This window comes from Stegostoma tigrinum, chromosome 14 (assembly GCF_030684315.1).
Source record: "Stegostoma tigrinum isolate sSteTig4 chromosome 14, sSteTig4.hap1, whole genome shotgun sequence".
Lineage (NCBI taxonomy): Eukaryota > Metazoa > Chordata > Chondrichthyes > Orectolobiformes > Stegostomatidae > Stegostoma > Stegostoma tigrinum.
Genome location: NC_081367.1, coordinates 57,442,970 through 57,464,220, shown reverse-complemented (window position 1 = coordinate 57,464,220; position 21,251 = coordinate 57,442,970). Strand labels below are relative to the sequence as shown.

Here is a 21,251-nt window from a genome sequence, read left to right as displayed (position 1 = left end):
GAAAAACGAAATCAATGAAATTTGAAATCCTTGCAGTAGAGGAGGAATGTGGCTTAGCGCATTCATTTATTTTCTGTCTGACTTGAAACTGTTCAAAGTCTGTGCTATCTACACCATCTCAGGTTAGCCTGGTACAGGCAGGTACTGTTGATTACTGTTAATCTGAAATCAAATTGGCTACAGGCCAAAATGATCAAATTTTAACTATCTGTTATCAAATGATAAAACCAACAATCTTCCCATTGATACCTAGTTGTTTACTCAGGGAAATTTGCACTTTAGAGCAACCGTCATGGCTGCAGGATCTTCCTAAGCATTTCTGAGCCAATGCAAGGATAATTGGCATGTGTTCACTTGTGTAACATTAGAAAACGCAATAGTTATATCTGTGCATAGCATGCTCCACAAATAGTAATAAGGACAAGATGTTTCTCTTTATTAGTGCTGATTGAGGAATGAATAATTGCCCTTGGCTACTGGGGCGAACTGTCCTGCACTTTAAAATGTTAACCATGGGATGTTTTTCTACATCTACCATAGTTGAATGTCTCACCCAAAAGATGCCACTACCAACAGTGTTTGTGATTTGGATCACTGAACACAAAACTCTGGAGTGGGGTTTTGAAGTCACAATTTTCTGACTTGGTGGTGACGACCACTACCTGAGAGAAAGGCAGAGTGTGTGTCTTGTGGTTGAGCCCACAGCTCCTGTACTCAGAGTTACTGACCTTTGACAAGTTGCTCCACATGTATCAAGTGCATATTGATTGTAAGAATGGAGAAACAGCATTTTCTGTTTAAGTGGTGAGAGGTTACAAATCTGAGTGTTTTGGTGCGTGATTCACCCGTGCAGGTACAGCAAGTGATTGGAAAGGCAAGTGGAATGGAGTAACTTATTTCAAAAGGAATGAAATATAAAAGTAGGGATAGAAACAGAGAATGCTGGAAAAGTTCAGCAAGTCTGGCAGCACCTGTGGAGAGAGAAACAGTGCTATCATTTCAAGTCCGATATAGAACATAGAACATTACAGCACAGTACAGGCCCTTCGGCCCTCGATGTTGTGCCGACCTGTCATACCGATCTCAAGCCAATCTAACCTACACTATTCCATGTACATCCATATGCTTGTCCAATGACGCCTTAAATGTACCTAAAGTTGGCGAATCTATGTTTCTTCAGAAGTACTAGAATGACTCTGCAGAACTATTAGGATGGCACTTCGTCAGAATTACTCGCAGAGTTTCATCAGACTCAAAATATGTGTGCTATCTATAGTGTAGTATATGTGTGGACTTTGGTAAGGCCTTTGATAAGGTCCCACATGGCAGGCTAGTCATGAAGTTAAATTGCATGGGATCTCAGGAAAGCCAGCTAATTAGATTTAAAATTGGCTCCATGGTAGGAAGCAGAGAATGATGGTTGAAGTTTTTTTCTTGGACTGGAGACCTGTGACTAGTGATGTGCCACAGAGGTCAGTGCTGGGACATTTGTTATTTACATGAATGATCTGGATGTGAAAGTAGAAAGCATGATTAGTAAGTTTGCAGACGATACAAGGTTAGGAGGTATTGTTGATAGTGAAGAAGGTTATCAAAAATTACAGAGGGACCTTGATCAGAGGGGAAAGTGGGCTAAGGATTGGCAAATGCAATTAAAAACAGATAAGTGTGAGGCGTTGCACTTTGGGAAGTCAAACCAAGGTGGGAATTATATGGTAAATGGTAATGCCCTGGACCGAGGAGCACACGTACATGGTTTGTTGAAAGCGGCCTCACAGGTGGACGGGGTGGTGAAGAAGGCATTTGGCATGCTGGCCTTCATCAGTCTAGGCATTGAGTATAGGCGATGGGATGCTATGTTATAGTTATATAAGTTGTTGGTGAGGCCACACTTGGGCCATTGTATACAATTTTGGTCACCCTGTTGTCAGAAAGACATAGATAAACTAGAAAGTGTGCAAAGAAGATTTATGAGGATGTTGCTAGGACTGGTAGGCCTGAGTTATAGGTAGAGGTTGGCAAGGATATGACTTTATTCCTTGGAATACAGGTGAATGAGGGGTGACCTCACTGAGGGGTATAAAATCATGAAGGGCGCAGATAGGCCGAATGCATATAGTATTTTTCCCAGGGATGGGGAATCAAAAACAAGAGGGCATACGTTTAAGGTGAGAGGGGAAAGATTTGAGAAGGACCTGAGGGGCAGCTTCTTCAGGCAGAGAGTGGAGCATGTGTAGAATGGACTGCCAGAGAAAATGGTCAAAGCAGGTGCAATAGCAACATTTAAAAAAAATTTAGATAGGTGCATCAATGTGAAGGGTTTAGAGGGATATGGACCAAAAGGGGGCAATTGGAACTAGCTGAGTGGCTTCATGGTGAGCACAGACCAGCTTGGGCCAAAGGGGCCCTTTCCATGCTGTATTACTCTATGATTCTAAGACTCTATCTACATGATGCACTGCAGAGATCACCAGAGATCCTCAGACAGCATCTTCCAAACCCACGACCACTTCCATTTAGAAGAACAAGAAGGTCAGACAGATGGGAGTACCACCATCTGCAAGATTCTCTCCGAACCACTCACCATCCTGATTCAGCAATATATCGCCTTTCCTTCGCTGTTGCTGGGTCAAAATCCTGGAGACCCTCCCTAGCAGCATTGTGGGTCAACCCGCAGCAGGACTACAGCAGTTCAAGAAAGCAGCTCACCACCACCTTCTCGAGGGCAAATGGGGATGGACAAGAAATGTCGGCCAGCCAGCAATGCCCACATCCAAGGCTGTCCCCATAGATGCTGCACGACTTGCTGAATTTCTCCAGTTTTCTCTGTTTTCAGTTTCATATATTGAGCATGTGCAGTATTTTGCTATTATCGAATTTAAGCATGTTTTGGTAAGACCGCATCTGGAGTGCAGCAGACAGTTTTGTTTCCCTTTATTTAAGAGGAAAGACTGGTTAGGCTGGGTATAAATCCACTGGAATATTGGAGAAAGAGAAATGATTTTAATGAAACGTAAAAATTCCGAGGGGACCTGGCAGGGTGGAAACTTAAAGGATTCTTCCACATGTAGAAGAGATTAGAACAAGGAGGTGCTTTTCAAAAATAGGTGGTTCAGAACACCGAAGAAGGATCACTGGACCCAAAATGTTACCTCTGCTTTCCCTGCATGGATGCTGCCAGACCTGCTGTGTTTTTCCTGCAATTTCTGCTTTTGTAAAAGTTGGTGGATTCCTTTTTAAGATGGAGATGAGGAAGAATTTTATTTCCCGAATGTCATGCATTTTTGACACATCGTTGCTCAGAGATCAGTGGTGCTGGGGTCTTTGAATGTTTTTAAGGTGGGATGGATGGAATTTTGACTAGCAAGGGCAGAAAAGTTATCTGTGGTAAGCAGGAGAGTAGAATTTAAAGCCGCAATGAGATTAGCCGAGGCCTTATCAAATGCTACAGCAAGCTAGAGGGCTGCACAGTTGGCCTCCTCTTGTTGCTAAATCAATCATTTGTAAACTCACAGCTCTTAATAATTCTCTGATAATTAAACTGCATTTCCTCATGAATTGATACATGAGCCATCTACTGCAGTGAAGTTTGGATTCCTGTTAATTTGTGTGAAAAATTGTGAAATATCAATTATAAATTTAACAGGAATATATAGTGTGAGAAACCTGTTCACTGTAATAACTTAGGTGTTTAGGCAGGGTTGCTTCTCAAAGCATTGTCACTCAAATTAAGTGACACACTTTTGGGACTGAGTTGAGAAATATTTCTGTCTTTCAAAAGGCCTGGGTGACTGGAACTTCTCTGTCTCAAAACGTAGTGGTGACAGGGTCATTGAATAGCTTCAGGGTTGATATAGATAGCCTTAATTCCCTTGCCTGACATGAATTTATCATGGGTAGATGAGAATGTGCTATTTAAAACACAAACAGATCAGCCTTGACCTTGACCAGAAAACTGCCAATCTACTGATATTTTGCTGCTCCTGTTTTATATGCTTCTTGCACCCAGATCATTTGCCATTGATTAGATTAGATTCCCTACAGCGTGGAAACAGGCCCTTTGGCCCAACAAGCCCACACCACCCCTTGAAGCATCCCACCCAGACCCATCCTCCTGTAACCCACACACCCCGAACACTACGGGCAATTTAGCATGGCCGATCCACCTAGCCTGCACATCTTTGGACTGTGGGAGGAAACCAGAGCACCCGCAGAAAACCCACGCACACACAGGGAGAATGTGCAAACTCCACACAGACAGTTGCCTCAGGCTGGAATTGAACCCAGCTCCCTGGCGGTGTGAGGCTGCAGTGCTAACCACTGAGCCACCATGCCACCCATGAATATGGATAAGTTGTAAAACTATGGTAATGTTTGAAATCAGCAGCATTATTTTGATTCCTTTTTCTCAGACTGTGTACTCTCAAAGTGAGGGAGTGCGAACTGAACTCAAAGTGGGTGCACTGACAGCTGTATCATGCTGAGAAACCACGTGTACGGACTTGTAAGCCATGCATTGTAATTAGCCAAGGTGATAACAGTGCTCTAATTTAACAAAATGCAGAGTCTGCTTCTGCAATGTAATAACAGTGTTCTCAGACTCTTGACTGTTCCATTGCTATGCTGGCTGACCTCCCACCTTCTGTAAACTTGAGCTTATCCCAAACTCGCCTACCTGCACGCTAATTCCAGCACATTCTTTTCACCCATCACTGCCTCTACTCGCAGATCTGAATTGGTTCCCAGTCAAACAACACCTTAATTTATTTCTTTTAATACATTCATCAGATGTGGGTGTCACTGGCTGGCCCAGCATTTATTGCCCATTCCCAATTGCCCTTGACAATGTGGTGTTGAGCTGCCTTCTTGAACTGCTGCAGTCCTTGGAATGGAACGGCCCACAGTGCTGACTGGAAGGGAGTTCCAGGATTGTAATCCATCAATAGTGAAGGAACGGCAATATATTTCCAAATCAGGATGGTGAATGGCTTGGAGAGGATCATGCAGCTGGTGATGCTCCCATGTTTCTGCTTCCCTTGTCCGTTTAGAAATTTCACTGGTTTCCCATCCTTGTATTCACTTCGCTCCATCACCTGCCCTCGCTATGGTCTGTAACCTTCACCTTCCTAGAGCCCAATGATAATGCTGTGATCTTCCAAACCTGTCTCTGTCCAACCCTGGTTGTATTCAGCTCACTACTGGTAGCAGGTGTCTTCAGCTGCCTGGGCCCAAAGCTCTGTAATTTTCTCCCTAAAATTCTCTCCACTTCTTTAGCTCTCTCGCTTTCCTCATTTTCAGCTCTTCCTTAAAAGCTTCTGGTTATAAAAGCAAAGGCCTTCTTCACAGAATGAGGCCAGTCAACCCATCACATCTATGTCAGCCATGAGTAAACTGGTTCAGCCATTCTCCATGTTCTACTGCTGTAACTAAGTAAATCTAGTTCCCTCAAGTATCAATCCAACCTCCTTTCAATTGCCTTCATTTCGGCCATTCATTCAAGTCACATAGAGCATTAGATAAAATTGCTTCCTCACAGGCACTTGAAATAATAACTTCTCCACATTTACAATGGAGATGATCTGTTATCTTTGCATAATTCCATTAAATCCATGGGATCTCTGACACCAGCCCTAATACCTCCCTTTTAGACTTGGTGTTAAGTTTTCTTAGGTTGCTGTGGTCGGCTCACCGAGCTGGTTCGTTGCTCTGCAGACATTTCATTACCATACTGGGTAACATCATCGGTGCAGCCTCCGATAAAGTGCTGTTGTGTTTTCCCACCTGGTAATTAAGCTCTGGGGTCTATTGGATTTGATTGCCTCACTTCCAGTTTATTCTCACTGTGGTGTATATATAGGGTCTAGTTCTACGTGTTTATTGATGGCCTTCTTGGTGGAGAACCAGGCCTCTAGAAATTCCCATGCTTGGCCTGTCCTAGGATCCTGGTGTTGGCCCAATCAAACTGGTGGCTCTCCTTATAAATGTGAATAGAGATGAGTGAGTATTGCTCATGTCTTTTTGTTGCTAGTTGATATTCATGTATTCTTGTTGCCAGTTTTTTTTCCTATCTGTCCAATGTAATGTTTGTTGCAATTTATACATTGGACAGATTAGAAACTGCTTGTGGGAGCTTGCTGTCCTTCATTTCCTACAATTCAACAATGACTACATTCTAACGTTACTTCATTGGCTGTGTGCACTTTGGGACATCCTCAAATTGTGACAGTGCTCTATGAATTGGAATCTAAGTTAACGTTTACAGCTTATACTATTTTGAGTAGCACTGAGTTCCACAATCTCATTATTCTCATTGGAAAGAGATTCCTGCTAATCAATCATTAGTATCTGTGTCTTGATTTATCCCAGGCGCAATCATTTGTGGGAACGAAGAACATTCTCCCAGGGGTGATGTGGATTTGGAAAAATTTCTGACAGTACAACAACACCATTCATTTCGAAATCACTTTAACATAATGGAATATCTTATGGTGCCTCACAGGATAGCTAACCTAAGAAAATCTAAGGTTCTTGAGTAGATTTTTAGCTTGGGTTGTGGATGCTGAGACCACATGGTCTGTATTTTTGCCGTGTTGGTTGAGAGATAAGTATCGGCTAAGAGACCATGGAAAACACGCCTGCAGTTCTTCGAAATAGCGGCATGGGATCTTTAATATCCAGCTGAGATGACAGCTGGGCCTATGGTTTAATATTCAATAAACAGTTAATGCTGTACTTCCCATCATTACTGCATTGGAGTCTAGGCCTGGACTTTTGTTGTCAAGTCTTGCTCTTGCAGCCTGTGAACTGAGGCTGGATTTCCACCAATGGAGTCACATGCTGATGCAGTGATGGGCACTGTGATGCCTGCATGAAGAGAGATGTGAGCTGGAAGGGCATGGACAGGGCTCGGGAAGAGGGGAATAGTGTCAGAGGTAGTTGGAGTGGAGATTAAACACCACGATACAGTGGATGGCAGAATGGCCTGTGGGTGCCATTCAAATGCAAGAGTGTCATTCCAATTTTTTTTTTCTTCAGCATCATCCCAAAAAGAAAGGCCAATATTCAATCATTCATCTCATGGCTGAGATTGACAACCAGTGACACTCACAGGTCCTCAATAAGCCTCACTGTGCAAAGCACATCAAGCTGTGATTAGGCATGACAGCAGCCTTTCTGTTTTGAGACAGACATTTCAATGAAACAGACAGTGATGAAAAATAGCACAGGCGGGATGGCTACTCACACTGAAAAGATTGCGTGCTGACTTTGTTTTCCAGAGTTAATTTGACACTGTCAAAAATGTTAGACACTAAGACCATGTACAACACACACCATCACACAAAGAACTTCATGTGACTGCAGGCTACACCCCCAGCAGCTGATTACTACATCAGGGCTGTTGCACCATCGCACACAGAAGTCTGGGTACTGACTCTGGGATTTCTGAGAAAATTTCAATAATAGAGTCCTGCATTCACATAGTGCCTTTCACAACCTCAAGACATTCCAAAGTGCAAAGTTGTCACGGGTGAATTGTGTGAAATACAGCACAAGTTTGCACACTGCAAGCTACATCATGTTATCTCACATAATTAAATTAAAATTAACTCATCATTTATTTTAATGATATCAACTGAGGAGGAAGTATTGATTCAAGAACAATATCCTCTTCTTCTACCAATAGTGGCCATGATACCTTTAGCTTAACACCAGAGGTCAGACAAAGCCTTGACTTAACATCTCAGCTGAACTGTGTGCACCTTTGACAGTGCAGCATTCCCTCAGTACAGGTCCTGAGGACATGTGAGCCTGAATGATGTGTTCGTGATGGGACCTAAACCCAAGACTTTCATACTCAAGAGGTTAGAGTGTCACCCACAGTGCCACTGTACTGACTTGCCATTCAAAGAGACATCAATATTATTCCAACTCATTCAAGTAGATGACCTGCCAGACCAGAAGCTATCAAGAGGTTACTTTTGAGATTGGATTGTGAATTTCTGATTTGCTGTACGGTAATCTACACTTCGTTTTTGGGGTCATCGTGCTTCAGCGAGTTTGGAGTTAGGAAATGAATAGCAAACTAAACCCTAAATTCAGGCCACAGGGAGTTAAAAATATGTGGTCAATGTGCTTGCAAGAGTCGCATTTGTGCAGCACACTGTCCATAACTGAATCTCACCTCAGCCACTGTGAGCTATCCATCCGGCTCCTTCCAAACCCATGAATACTGCCATCGAGATGGTCAAGAACAGACATACACAGAAATACCACTACTTGCAAGTTCTTGTCCAAGCTACTCACCATCCTGGCTTGGAAATATATCACTGTTCCTTCAGTGCTGCTGGGTAAAAACCCTCGAACTCCATCTGTAGCAGAACTATGGGTGTCCAGACTCCCTAAGGACTATGGCAGTTCACAAAGGAGTTCATCACCATCTCTTCCAGGGCAATTAGTGAGATAGCATCTTTCAAATCCACAACCACTTCCACGGAGAAGGACAAGGGCAGCAGTTAAATGGGAACAACATCAGCTGCAAGTTCCCCTCTGACTTGGAAATACATCGCCATTCCTTTACGATCATGAGGTCAAAATCCTGAGAATCCACGCCTATGAGAGCTGTGCCTATATCTATATTAAATGGACCTTGACAGTTCAATGAGGTCACAACCTTCTCTAGAGCACTTAAGTGTTGGTCATAAATGCTTCCATAGTCAATGACACTTGCATTTCATCAAAGAAATTTAAAAAGATGTGGTGTCCCTAGCTCTGAGGCAAGAGGTTCTGGTTCAAGTCTTACCTGCTGCAGAGGCGGGTAAGAGCAACTCTGAACAGGTTGGTTAGAAAATATTTTTAAGAAGTCTCCACATTTGGTGCTGGCAGATTCAGATCATACTAATGAATGACCCACTGATCAGAGCTCCTGCCGTTTCCATTTTAATTTAGACTTGAATAAAAGTGGTGGATTCTGGCAGCTACTTGCGTCAGTAAGTGAGATGTTGTAATGGGATACATAACTTGTATCCTGCCCCCCTTTGCAACCCACTCTCCCTTAGTGTTTAATGCATTGAGTGATGCCTTCCTGTTTGCAAACATCTTCGGAAGCTCTTATCTCTTGTGCATGATTCTAGATTATCAGCCGTTAAAAGAAATCATTATAACACATTTGGAACCTATCTCAAACTGATCAAGTTCAGTGTCTTTTCACCTGGCTTACGCTCAGGGCATGCAATTAGCAGATGTGACCAAATGAACATCCTATACAAAATAGAAACAGGAAGTGCTGGAGAAACTCAGCCAGCCTGGCAGCATCTGTGGAGAGACAAGCAGAGTTAATGTTTCCAGTCCACTATGGCTCTTTGAAGCAGGCATAGGTTCAGAAGAGGTTCGCTGGATCAATACATGAGTGCATTGTCTTTTGAGGATTGGCTGGACAGACTGGGCTTGTTTTCACTGGAGTTTAGAAGACTCAGGGGTAACCTGGTTGAAGCATATAATTTCCTGAATGGTCTTGACAAGGTGAACATAGAAAGACTGCTTCCTCTTATTTATGAGTCCAGAACCTGGGGAGTGGGGGGAAGCACTGTTTCAAAATTAGAGGTCACCCTTTCTGGACAGAGATAAGTAGATTTCCATTTCTCCCTTGGAGGGTTATGTGACTTTGGAATTCTCTCCCTCAGAAAGGGGTGGAGGTGGGGTGATTGAATTTTTAATGGCAGACGTGGATAAAGTCTTGTTAGACAGGGGAAGCAAAGCTTATTGGGATATATACAGGAGTCTGGAATTTGAAACTCAAACAGATCAACCACGATATTATTGAACAGCAGAGCAGTCTTGATGGGCTGAATAGCCTACCTCTGCTCCTATTTCATATGTTTGCTGGTTCATGTGACTGAAGTAACAACTCTCTGTCTATAGTCACTGCCAGACCGGCTGAGTTTCTCCTGCACTTCCTGCTTTAATTTCCAATCTACGGCATCCGCAGCAATTTTTCTTTCTTTCAGCATTCAGCCTGCTGTGAGATACAACCTATAAAGCAAACAGAAGGAGTGTGATACTGTACTGTCTCTGTGCATTCAAACACAAAATAATGTGCCCTGTCTTTTGAAATCTGAAGAATTCTGCATTTATGTGGCACCTCAGATCACATCAGAGCAGTCCAAGAGCATTTCACAACCATTCAGCTAACATTTTGGAAATGTCATGACGGTTGTACTGTGTCATGTGTCAGTCTCTCTGTGCACAGCAACATCCCGTGAACAATGATGTGATAACAACTAGGTCATTTGATTTCTGTGACATTATTTGAAGGTTTAATAGTGATCAGACCAAAGGTCAGAGGTCCTCAGCACCACTTCAAAACAATCTCACAGGATCTTGTTTGTTCACCTAAGTGGACCTCAGTTTCATACTGTATCTAAAAGACGTATGTAATGAATATGGGGGCTTTTGCCAGTTGGGAGGAATGAAGTACAGTGGATCAGCAGTTGTTGACTCTATTGGAAAAGATTTGTGCCTTGTGTGAGCTGATTCACTAACAGCCTGGTTGGTACTGGGAAGAAAAGCTAGGAGGTGATAACTGCCTTCCCAATTGAGCGAGACTGAGGTTGTGGGGAGAAAGATAGAATCTTTATTTTTAGACCTACACTATTGTTGCAGCAATGATTCTTGGAAAAAGGAAGCTCTGCAAATGACAAAATATGAGAAGTAACGTTGGATAATTTGATTTTGTTCTCAAAAACCCAAAACAGAATGGCTAGAAAATAAACTCTGGGGATTTTGTTATCAACGATTGAGGCTTGCTGTTTTTCAGAGAAAACTGGGGAGTTAAATGAGAAAAGACCGTGATGTAGATTAAAGGGTTACCTCTGCACATTCTCTGCCAATAGCCATTGAGCGTGTGTGTAAGATGCAAAGTTAGTGTGCTGTAAGATCTTTAGCCAGGGATGAGAAACATCAGTGAAAAAGGTGACACAGTTGGGATTGTTCTCCTTGGACATAAGAGAAGATCTGATGAATGTTTTCAAAATCATGAGCGAGCTGGATAGAGTAGATAATAGGAAACTGTTCTTGGTTGTGAAAGGATCAAGAACAAGAGGGCATAGATTTAAAGTGATTTGCAAAAGAAGCAAAGGTTTGATGGAAAAGTTTTTTTCACCTAATGAGTAGTTGGGTACGGAATGCATGACTGGAATTTTTTTCTATGTTGAACCAATTTTCTATTCGACCTGTTCAGAGATGTTGTTACACATCTCTGGGGCAGGTGGGACTTGAATTACCTCCTGGTCCAAGGGTAGGGACGACACCACCATGACACGAAAGGGTCTGGAAGTGTGTTGGAGGCAGGTTCTATTGAGGCATTCAAGAGGCCATTGGATGGTTATTTGGGTAAAAAAAATGTTCAAGGGTATAAGGAAAAGAAAGAGTCTGCACCGTAACACTTCTGTGATCCCATAATTCACCTGAGATTGTGACCTGATGGAAAACAGTACTAAAGGAAAGCCTGATTCTACCATCCTTCTCTATTCAGTTACAGGCCCTCAATATTAAGCGTTGGCACTGGTCTCATGTTTAGCCTTGTATGCCTCAAGTTCCTAGAAATCCTTAATGATTTTCCTACATACGAGGTCAGGATTGGTGACATTGCAGAGATGGGGAGGAGCGAGGATGTGGTGACACTGGATTCCAAGATGAAAATATAAAAACTTGAGATGTTGGCAGACCAGGTGCTGGTATAGATCAGTGGGCCACAGTGTGAACACAAATTGGTGTAAGTTAGGATCCAGGCCACAGAATTTGGTATGATCTCAGCCTTACGGGAGATTTGAATGGGAGTGTGAGAATAGTCGAATGACAATGCAAAATTGGACATTCATCCTTCTTTATGGATGGGACAAAGATGCTATGTTAAAATTTTGGATGCATTTTTTCTTTCCTTGGTTGTTCCATTACCACCTCCTTTTGTCTTACACTATCATGCCTGTTGTCCTTTCTTCCCTTGTTGCACCTCCAACATTCTCCCTGACAATATTAACACACATTAACTCTTCATCTCTTCACTGGTGTTGCCCTGTTGCAAAGTATTTCCAGCATTTCCAAACATCCATTCTAGTGTAAGTCTAAATATTTTAATGGTGGACTTGCTGAACTCGCTGTGTTCTGCGAACTTTAATGATTAAAAAATTGCATTTTATGAATTATACAGCGGGGATTCATTATAATGTGGACGTAAAGGTCCAAAATGTGATATCCCCTTGTAGCTGGACTGAATTAATTAGGAAACCTTCCATTTTTAACAAGCAAAAATGGTGATTTAAGTAATGATTGACCTATTCCTTTTGGTAAGATGTGATTCCCATGCAATAGGTGAACTTGCACTAAACTGCAATGGGGAGGCAATGGCCTAAGTGGTATTATCACTGTACTAGTAATCCAGAAACCTAGCCAATGTTCTGGCGACCCAGGTTTGAATGCCACTATAGCAGGTGGTGAAATTTGTATTCAATAAAAATCCAGAATTAAGAGTCTAATGATGGCCAAAAATTGATTGTCGGAAAAACCCATCTGGTTCACTAATGTCCTTTAGGGAAGGAGACTGCCATCCTTACCTGGTGTGGCCTACATGTGACTCCATGCCTACAACAATGTGGTTGACTCTTAACTGAACTCTGGAATGGGCAACGAATGCTTTGCCCAGTGAATAAAAAAACTACAAAAGTGAAATGCATTGTAACAGACTTCTACTATATGTCACATGGGCCATCGCAAACCCTGGAAATTTTTTTTTTGGCCCAACTTTAGTTACTTTTAATTGCATTGTGTGTGTTTTCAAAATTTTGCCGTGGTTTTGGCAGTGCTTAAACACTACAGGATACAACAACCCAGTCACTACTTCCTGGTTGTGCTCTCAGTATAACTTCTGCATTTGTCAGTTCTTCTTGTCTGATCATCAGCTGCTAAATCGTCAGTGGGAGTAGACAGAAGCCGCTCAGACCATGTTGCCATTCAGGACATACTAAGCATTGGATTTGTAATACCTTTTTGTATTCCAAGCTGTGAACTTTCAATGCCTGACACTGTTGTAAGTTTGCCCTACACTGAAAGATTCTTCAAAAGCAACTTGCATTTATATAGCACCTTTGACACAATAAAATGTGTCACTGCACTTCAAAACAATGTATTAAGCCTGAAACCCACTCATCCAAAAAATGTGACTGGTGCAGTACCAAAGTAGAGGTGGAGTGTCAGAGGTGCAACCGAGAAAGGGCTTGTAAGCTCTTTCTGGTAGATGTAATGGTTACTGTCTCAAAGAAAAGCAATTCTCCTCTGTGTCCTGATCAATATTTCCCCCTTCAGTCAATCAAACTGAATGAAGACATTGTTTTGACGCTATTGCATTGCACTTGCGGAAGTTTCAGTGCATACATTGTTTACTACTAACTTCCTCTGTTACAGATTTGTAAAAGAACAACATGCTGAGAAAATGGAGCCTGCACTGCTGTTCAATTAGATCATGGCTGACTGTCTATCTCAATGTCATTATCCTGCACTACCTCCATGTCCCTTGATGTTGTTAACCTCCTGAAATCTATTGATTTATGTTTTGAATCTGGGACAGAGAATTCTAAAAATTCACCGTGATCTGAGTGAAGAAATTCCTCCTTATCTGAGCCTTAAATAGCCTGCCCTTTATACTGTGATTATGTCACCTATTTTGAGACTCCTCAGCTAGGGGAATATCTTATCCATCGAGAGAAAGTAGAGTTAGTGTTTCGAATCCATAACATTCAACTCTATAACTACATCCGTTTACCTTGTTTTAACCTGAAGCCTTGCTATTGTTATGTGCAGTTCCACAAAGAGCAGGACTGGCTCACTGCAGTGGTCAATCTTCAGCAGTAACACCTTAAATAGTATCAGAGATAATGGGAACTGCAGATGCTGGAGAATTCCAAGATAATAAAATGAGAGGCTGGATGAACACAGCAGGCCAAGCAGCATCTCAGGAGCACAAAAGCTGACGTTTCAGGCCTAGACCCTTCATCAGAGAGGGGGATGGGGAGAGGGAGCTGGAATAAATAGGGAGAGAGGGGGAGGCGGACCGAAGATGGAGAGTAAAGAAGATAGGTGGAGAGAGTATAGGTGGGGAGGTAGGGAGGGGATAGGTCAGTCCAGGGAAGACGGACAGGTCAAGGAGGTGGGATGAGGTTAGTAGGTAGCTGGGGGTGCGGCTTGGTGTGGGAGGAAGGGATGGGTGAGAGGAAGAACCGGTTAGGGAGGCAGAGACAGGTTGGACTGGTTTTGGGATGCAGTGGGTTGGGGGGAAGAGCTGGGCTGGTTGTGTGGTGCAGTGGGGGGAGGGGACGAACTAGGCTGGTTTAGGGATGCAGTAGGGGAAGGGGAGATTTTGAAACTGGTGAAGTCCACATTGATACCATATGGCTGCAGGGTTCCCAGGCGGAATATGAGTTGCTGTTCCTGCAACCTTCGGGTGGCATCATTGTGGCAGTGCAGGAGGCCCATGATGGACATGTCATCTAGAGAATGGGAGGGGGAGTGGAAATGGTTTGCGACTGGGAGGTGCAGTTGTTTGTTGCGAACTGAGCGGAGGTGTTCTGCAAAGCGGTCCCCAAGCCTCCGCTTGGTTTCCCCAATGTAGTGGAAGCCGCACCGGGTACAGTGGATGCAGTATACCACATTGGCAGATGTGCAGGTGAACCTCTGCTTAATGTGGAATGTCATCTTGGGGCCTGGGATGGGGGTGAGGGAGGAGGTGTGGGGACAAGTGTAGCATTTCCTGTGGTAGCAGGGGAAGGTGCCGGGTGTGGTGGGGTTGGAGGGCAGTGTGGAGCGAACAAGGGAGTCACGGAGAGAGTGGTCTCTCCGGAAAGCAGACAGGGGAGGGGATGGAAAAATGTCTTGGGTGGTGGGGTCGGATTGTAAATGGCGGAAGTGTCGGAGGATGATGCGTTGTATCCGGAGGTTGGTAGGGTGGTGTGTGAGAACGAGGGGGAGGTAGGGTGGTGTGTGAGAACGAGGGGGAGGTAGGGTGGTGTGTGAGAACGTGTGTGAGAATGTCTCCCGTATTTCCCGCAACACATCCCTCACACCCCGCCCCCGCCACAACCGCCCTAAGAGGATCCCCCTCGTTCTCACACACCACCCTACCAACCTCCGGATACAACGCATCATCCTCCGACACTTCCGCCATTTACAATCCGACCCCACCACCCAAGACATTTTTCCATCCCCTCCCCTGTCTGCTTTCCGGAGAGATCACTCTCTCTGTGACTCCCTTGTTCGCTCCACACTGCCCTCCAACCCCACCACACCCGGCACCTTCCCCTGCAACCGCAGGAAATGCTACACTTGCCCCCACACCTCCCCCCTCACCCCCATCCCAGGCCCCAAGATGACATTCCACATTAAGCAGAGGTTCACCTGCACATCTGCCAATGTGGTATACTGCATCCACTGTACCCGGTGCGGCTTCCACTACATTGGGGAAACCAAGCGGAGGCTTGGAGACCGCTTTGCAGAACACCTCCGCTCAGTTCGCAACAAACAACTGCACCTCCCAGTCGCAAACCATTTCCACTCCCCCTCCCATTCTCTTGATGACATGTCCATCATGGGCCTCCTGCACTGCCACAATGATGCCACCCGAAGGTTGCAGGAACAGCAACTCATATTCCGCCTGGGAACCCTGCAGCCATATGGTATCAATGTGGACTTCACCAGTTTCAAAATCTCCCCTTCCCCTACTGCATCCCTAAACCAGCCTAGTTCGTCCCCTCCCCCCACTGCACCACACAACCAGCCCAGCTCTTCCCCCCCACCCACTGCATCCCAAAACCAGTCCAACCTGTCTCTGCCTCCCTAACCGGTTCTTCCTCTCACCCATCCCTTCCTCCCACACCAAGCCGCACCCCCAGCTACCTACTAACCTCATCCCACCTCCTTGACCTGTCCGTCTTCCCTGGACTGACCTATCCCCTCCCTACCTCCCCACCTATACTCTCTCCACCTATCTTCTTTACTCTCCATCTTCGGTCCGCCTCCCCCTCTCTCCCTATTTATTCCAGCTCCCTCTCCCCATCCCCCTCTCTGATGAAGGGTCTAGGCCTGAAACGTCAGCTTTTGTGCTCCTGAGATGCTGCTTGGCCTGCTGTGTTCATCCAGCCTCTCATTTTATTATCTTACACCTTAAATAGTCATTGCTTGAAGTGACTTCTCAGCTGGGGGTGACTTCACAAACAGGAGCCAGTCCCCTCCAACCAAATGCATATGCTGACAAGGGAAGAAATGGGGCATTGGTAACAGGAAGAAGAATTCTGTCTGCATTTTCCCATCTTCCACCCTGATACTAAATCTCAACAATTTTGCTCAGCTCACTGTGGATCTGTCAATGAGTTGGGCCCTGGACTATCAGAGTTAACCCTGATAAAAGGCACAGGCTCAGTGAACTTACCAAACTGGAAGGGGTGAGCTTTCCACTGAAGGAGAAGGGACATATTTAGCATGGGGACGTTCTGTTCTAATTCTGAGAAGGCAAGTAAATTTGTCATGATAAACAAACTGTTAACCATCTTTTCACAATTTCTATTGCCAGCATTATGTCAGCCACCGAGGGGTCAGGGTGAAACAAACAGGATCTATTTACACAGTAATCATGGGGAAAAATGCTGTAACGTGTCCTGATAAAAGCAGGCTAGTGAGATGCGATTTGTGGAGGACACTTAAATTGTAAACATAAAATTGCTGTTTCCAGTGCAGGGGGCATTAACCTAGTACCTCCATTCTGGCTGTTGTCACCATATCCAACCAGTTTTTACTATCACAGAAAAATGGCTTGGCTAAAATGGGTAAAAATTACGGCCATCCCTAATTTAATTTCTGCACCAAATCCTGGTTGGTTGATATTTGTTGATAGGCTTTGTTGGGTCATTGCAATGGTGACCATAGTAGTTGGCACCATTGCCTCACAGTGTCAATGACCCTGGTTTGATTCTAACCTAGGGCGACTGTGTGGAGTTTGCACATTCCCCTTGGTTTTCTTCGGGTGCTTCGGTTTCCTCCCACAGTCCAAAGATGTGCAGGTCAGGTGGATTGGCCATGCTAAATTGCCCTGTAGTGTCCAAGGATGTTAGGTGGGTTAGCCATGGTAGATATGGTCTTACAGGGAGGGGTGGTCTCAGTGGGATGCTGATTGGAAGGTTGGTGCAGATTAAATGGGGTGAATGGACTCTATCTGTACTTTAGGGGGAACCAAAAGGGTGACATGGTGACTCAGTCGTTAGCATTATAGCTTCACAGTGCCAGCAACCCAGGTTCGATTCTAGCCTTGTGTGACTGTGTGGACTTCACCTGATAAGCGGCTACCCTCCAAAAGCTTGTGTTGTCAAATAAACCTGTTGGACCAAAACCTGGTGTCATGTGACTTCTCACCTTGTCCATCCCAGTCCAACACCGGCACCTCCACATCATGTGTGGGGTTTGCACATTCTCCCCATGTCTGTGTGGGTTTCCTCTAGATGCTCCAGTTTCCTCCCACAGTCCAGCAATGTGCATGTTAAGTGGCTTGACCGTGGGAAATGTGGGGTTATGGATAAAGGGTCAGGGGCTAGGTCTGGGTGGGATTCTCTTTGACCGTCAATCAGATTTAATGGACCAAAAGCACTCTATGGATTCTGTGGGAGGCTTTACATAATCTTTCCTTCTGAGGTTAAAAGGGGGCATTGTCCCTGTGATAGGGGAGATTGTGGATGGACTGTGGAAGAAGACTGATCTGTGTGCATAGCCCATTTCTGCACCTTCCAACCCGCATAGAATATATACTAACAAAACCCATCCTGCTTTGAAAAGACCCAGCACTTTGTTGGCTCTAAAACACTTTGGGACATCCTGATGTCACGAACAGCGTTATGGAAATGAAAGCCCTCTTTTTCAGCGTGTGTTCTGGGATGTGTAGATTCGGACTGTGCAATCAAGTGAGTTTGACTGCTATGCCATACCCTCTCAGAGTATGACCTCCTCAGAGTTGTTCCAGGGCATGTTGTGTATGTCCGACCCAATAGTTTGTCAGCATTTTAATTGACTCACATTGTAGTCTAGACATTGACTCATTTGCAAGTAGTGGATTTGGAAGCTCAGTTAAAACAAAAGGGGAAATTAGATAATTCTTCAACAGCTGGTAGTTAAATTATTCCCATTCCAACCTGCATTGCCCCTAGGGTTGCCAACTTGGCCATTTTCCAGGAGATTTTCCAGGCCAATCTCCTGCTTCTGAATGGCCCATCCAGACCCTGCTAACATTGGTTATCTGACACACTACTTCTGGCTCTATCCCACTTTCTGACAGGTAAACAAATCATGGAATGCCTACAGTTGGAAACAGGCCATTTGATCCATTGAGTCCAGACTGATCCTCAAAAGAACATCCCACCCAGACCCAGCCCTGTACCCTATACCTGTAACCCTGCATTTCCTGTGGCTAATCCACCTAACCTGCACATCCCTGGACACTATGGAAAATACGGCATGGCCAAGCCACCAAACCTTTGCATCTTTGGACTATGGGAGGAAACCGGAGCGCCCGAAGGAAGCGCATGCAGACACAAGGATGATTCCTGACTGTCAATTGAAACAGCAACTTGTTCCACTTTCTGTATCTTTACAAGTAATCATCAGAAATAATTGAAGAAAATGGAAAAATTATACAGTTTTTATCATACTTCTATGATTTTTCTCTTTGCTGAAATAAGAACTCTGATAGCTTCTGAACTCCTAAGATCACCTATTTCCAAATTCACCCATCTCCTCCCCTTTCTCACCTCCCACATTTTGAAACCTTCATTCGCACCTTTGGTTAGCTCGAGACTTGACAATTCCAATACTATTTTGATCACTACCGATATTCCGCCCCTTCAAAACCTGAACCAAACAGTTCTCCTGCCCATGTCCTAATTCAAACCATGTCTTGAGACCTTGTTCCCTGATGTTACATGGGCTGGAAGAAGAGTCATTGGTCTCAAAGTGTTAACTCTTTTCCACTCTCTGCAGAGGCTGCTATATCCGTCATGTTTCTCTAAAAAACTTGTAGTTTTTGTTTCAGACTCATTTTGAGTGCTTTTTGACCACCATCTCAATTTTAAAATTGGTGTTGCCGTTTCCAATTCCTTCTAGCACCTCAGAACTTCCCACCTGAGTGCACAGTGACTCAGTGACACCTTGGCCAGCATTGATGCCTCACCACACTAGGGACATGAGGTCGATTCCACCCTGTGTGTGGAGTTTGCACATTCCTCCCGTGTCTGCGTGGCTTTCCTCCGGAAGCTCCGGTTTCCTCCCACAGTCCAAAGGTGTGCAGGTTCGGTGGATTGGCGATGTTAAATTGCCCATAGTGGCCAGGGATGTGTAGGTTAAGTGGATTTGCTATGGGAAATGTGGGAATAGGGTGGGGTCTGGGTGGGATGCTCTTTGGAAGGTCAGTGCAGACTCAATGGGCCAAATGGCCTCTTGCCGCACTGTTGGGATTCCATGGTGCTATCTCTGTAATCTCTGACAAATCACAATTCTCTGATTATAGCTCCATTCTTTAAATCCTGATATCATTCCTAATTTTGGTTGCTCCACATTCGGCAGCCATGCCTTCATACTGTCTAGAGTCAACCCTCTGGAAATCCTTCCCTAAGCCTTCTATCTCTCTTCCCCCCTTCTAAGGTACTATAGTACAATATCTACATCTCTGTGGCTCAACGTCAAATTTTCCTTTATAGGGTTCCTGTGAAATATTTTGAAATGCTTCTCTATGTCAAAGGTGCTATATAAATGCAAGTTATTGACATTCTTTTCATTTTATTTTCAGGGCAGTTGCCTTCTGCCTAGGTGTTAGTGCTCATGATGTCAGACCGATTACAGAGCCCCTTACAGAGGTCATCTGCGCTCAAAGGAGTGGCCACAGACATTAGCCAACTGATGGAGAATCTTGACACCAATGAGTTACGTCTGGAAGGAGATGATGTGGACATCGATTCTGGCAATGATGCAAGACAACCCAGTGAGCATGATTTTCAAGATTTTCAAATACAGGAGTCGCCCAACATTCTAAAGTGCTGTTCTCCCTTAATACATGTCCAATTGTAACCAAATCACTAACTAAGGCCACAAAAACACAAGTTGCTGGAAAAGCTCAGCAGGTCTGGAAGCATCTGTGAAGAAAAATTCAGAGTTAACGTCTGGACCCGAAACATTAACTCTGATTTTTGTTTTCACCAATGCTGCCAGACCTGCTGAGCTTTTCCAGCATCTTCCGTTTTTGTTCCTGATTTACAGCATCCACAGTTCTTTCGGTTTTCACTAATGGAGGCCATTTGGTCCATTGTGGCTCTAATGGCTCTTTGGAAGATTAATCTAATGAGTCCCACTTTCCCCAAAAAATCCTGCAGATCTTTTTCCAAATCATAATTGCTGTGAAAAACAAAACTCCCCACCCTTCCTGTATTCCTGCCAGTTATTTTAAATCTGTGTCGTCTGTTTATTGAGCCTCCTACTGTTGAAATGGTTTCTTCCATTCTACTCATTCAAAATGGTGCATGATTTTAAATGCCTCCATTAAATGACCCCCTAATCATCTCTGCTACAAGGATAATAATCTGAATTTTTCCTGTCAATGCAGCCAACTGAATTTCCCCATCTTTGTTACCATTTCTGTAAAACCTTCCTTCACCTTTCCCAAGGTCTAAAATGCAGGGATGGAATATTCTAGCAGGGGCTGAACCTAATCAGTTATGAAGGCTGCACATTACTCTAGTACAATTGTGCCAGAAACTCCCAATTATGGTGATGTTTTATTGAAACAGCAGTACATTGTGTTTGGTTGCCGAGTACTCATTGACCTCTATTGGTGGAAAGAGACGCTATGGGAATGAATCAAAAGATATAATGTCAAACCTCTGAAGCGGTTTGATAGAATTATATGCTTCACCTTGTGGAGCGACCAGAATTAGGTTCCATGGATATAAGATGGTCATTCATTAATCCAGCAAGGACTGCTGATGCTGGAGCCATTGACAACATAATATGGAGCTGGAGGAAAGTTGATGTTTTGGGTTGGAGCCCTTCTTCAGGAGAAACCTATTTATCCAAAGAGTGTAGAATAGTTGAGACAGAGTGTATATTTCACAGAATCCCTAGAGTGTGGAAACAGGCTCTTCGGCCCAGCAAGTCCACACCAACACTCAGAGCATTCC

The 21,251-nt window shown here is 44.2% G+C and overlaps 1 protein-coding gene across 7 annotated transcripts in view; it reads left to right on the top strand.

The window, feature by feature from the left end:
* The window catches only part of LOC125457787 (phospholipase D1-like), a 169,598-nt gene that overhangs the window by 76,380 nt on the left and 71,967 nt on the right, over positions 1 to 21,251 (top strand). For all 7 annotated transcript variants that reach the window (XM_059651188.1, XM_048542382.2, XM_048542383.2 and 4 more), the window contains exon 2: positions 19,868 to 20,059. In XM_059651188.1, the coding sequence (XP_059507171.1) occupies positions 19,900 to 20,059 (160 nt within the window). In that variant the 5' untranslated portion in view covers positions 19,868 to 19,899. The remainder of the gene's footprint in view (positions 1 to 19,867; positions 20,060 to 21,251) is intronic.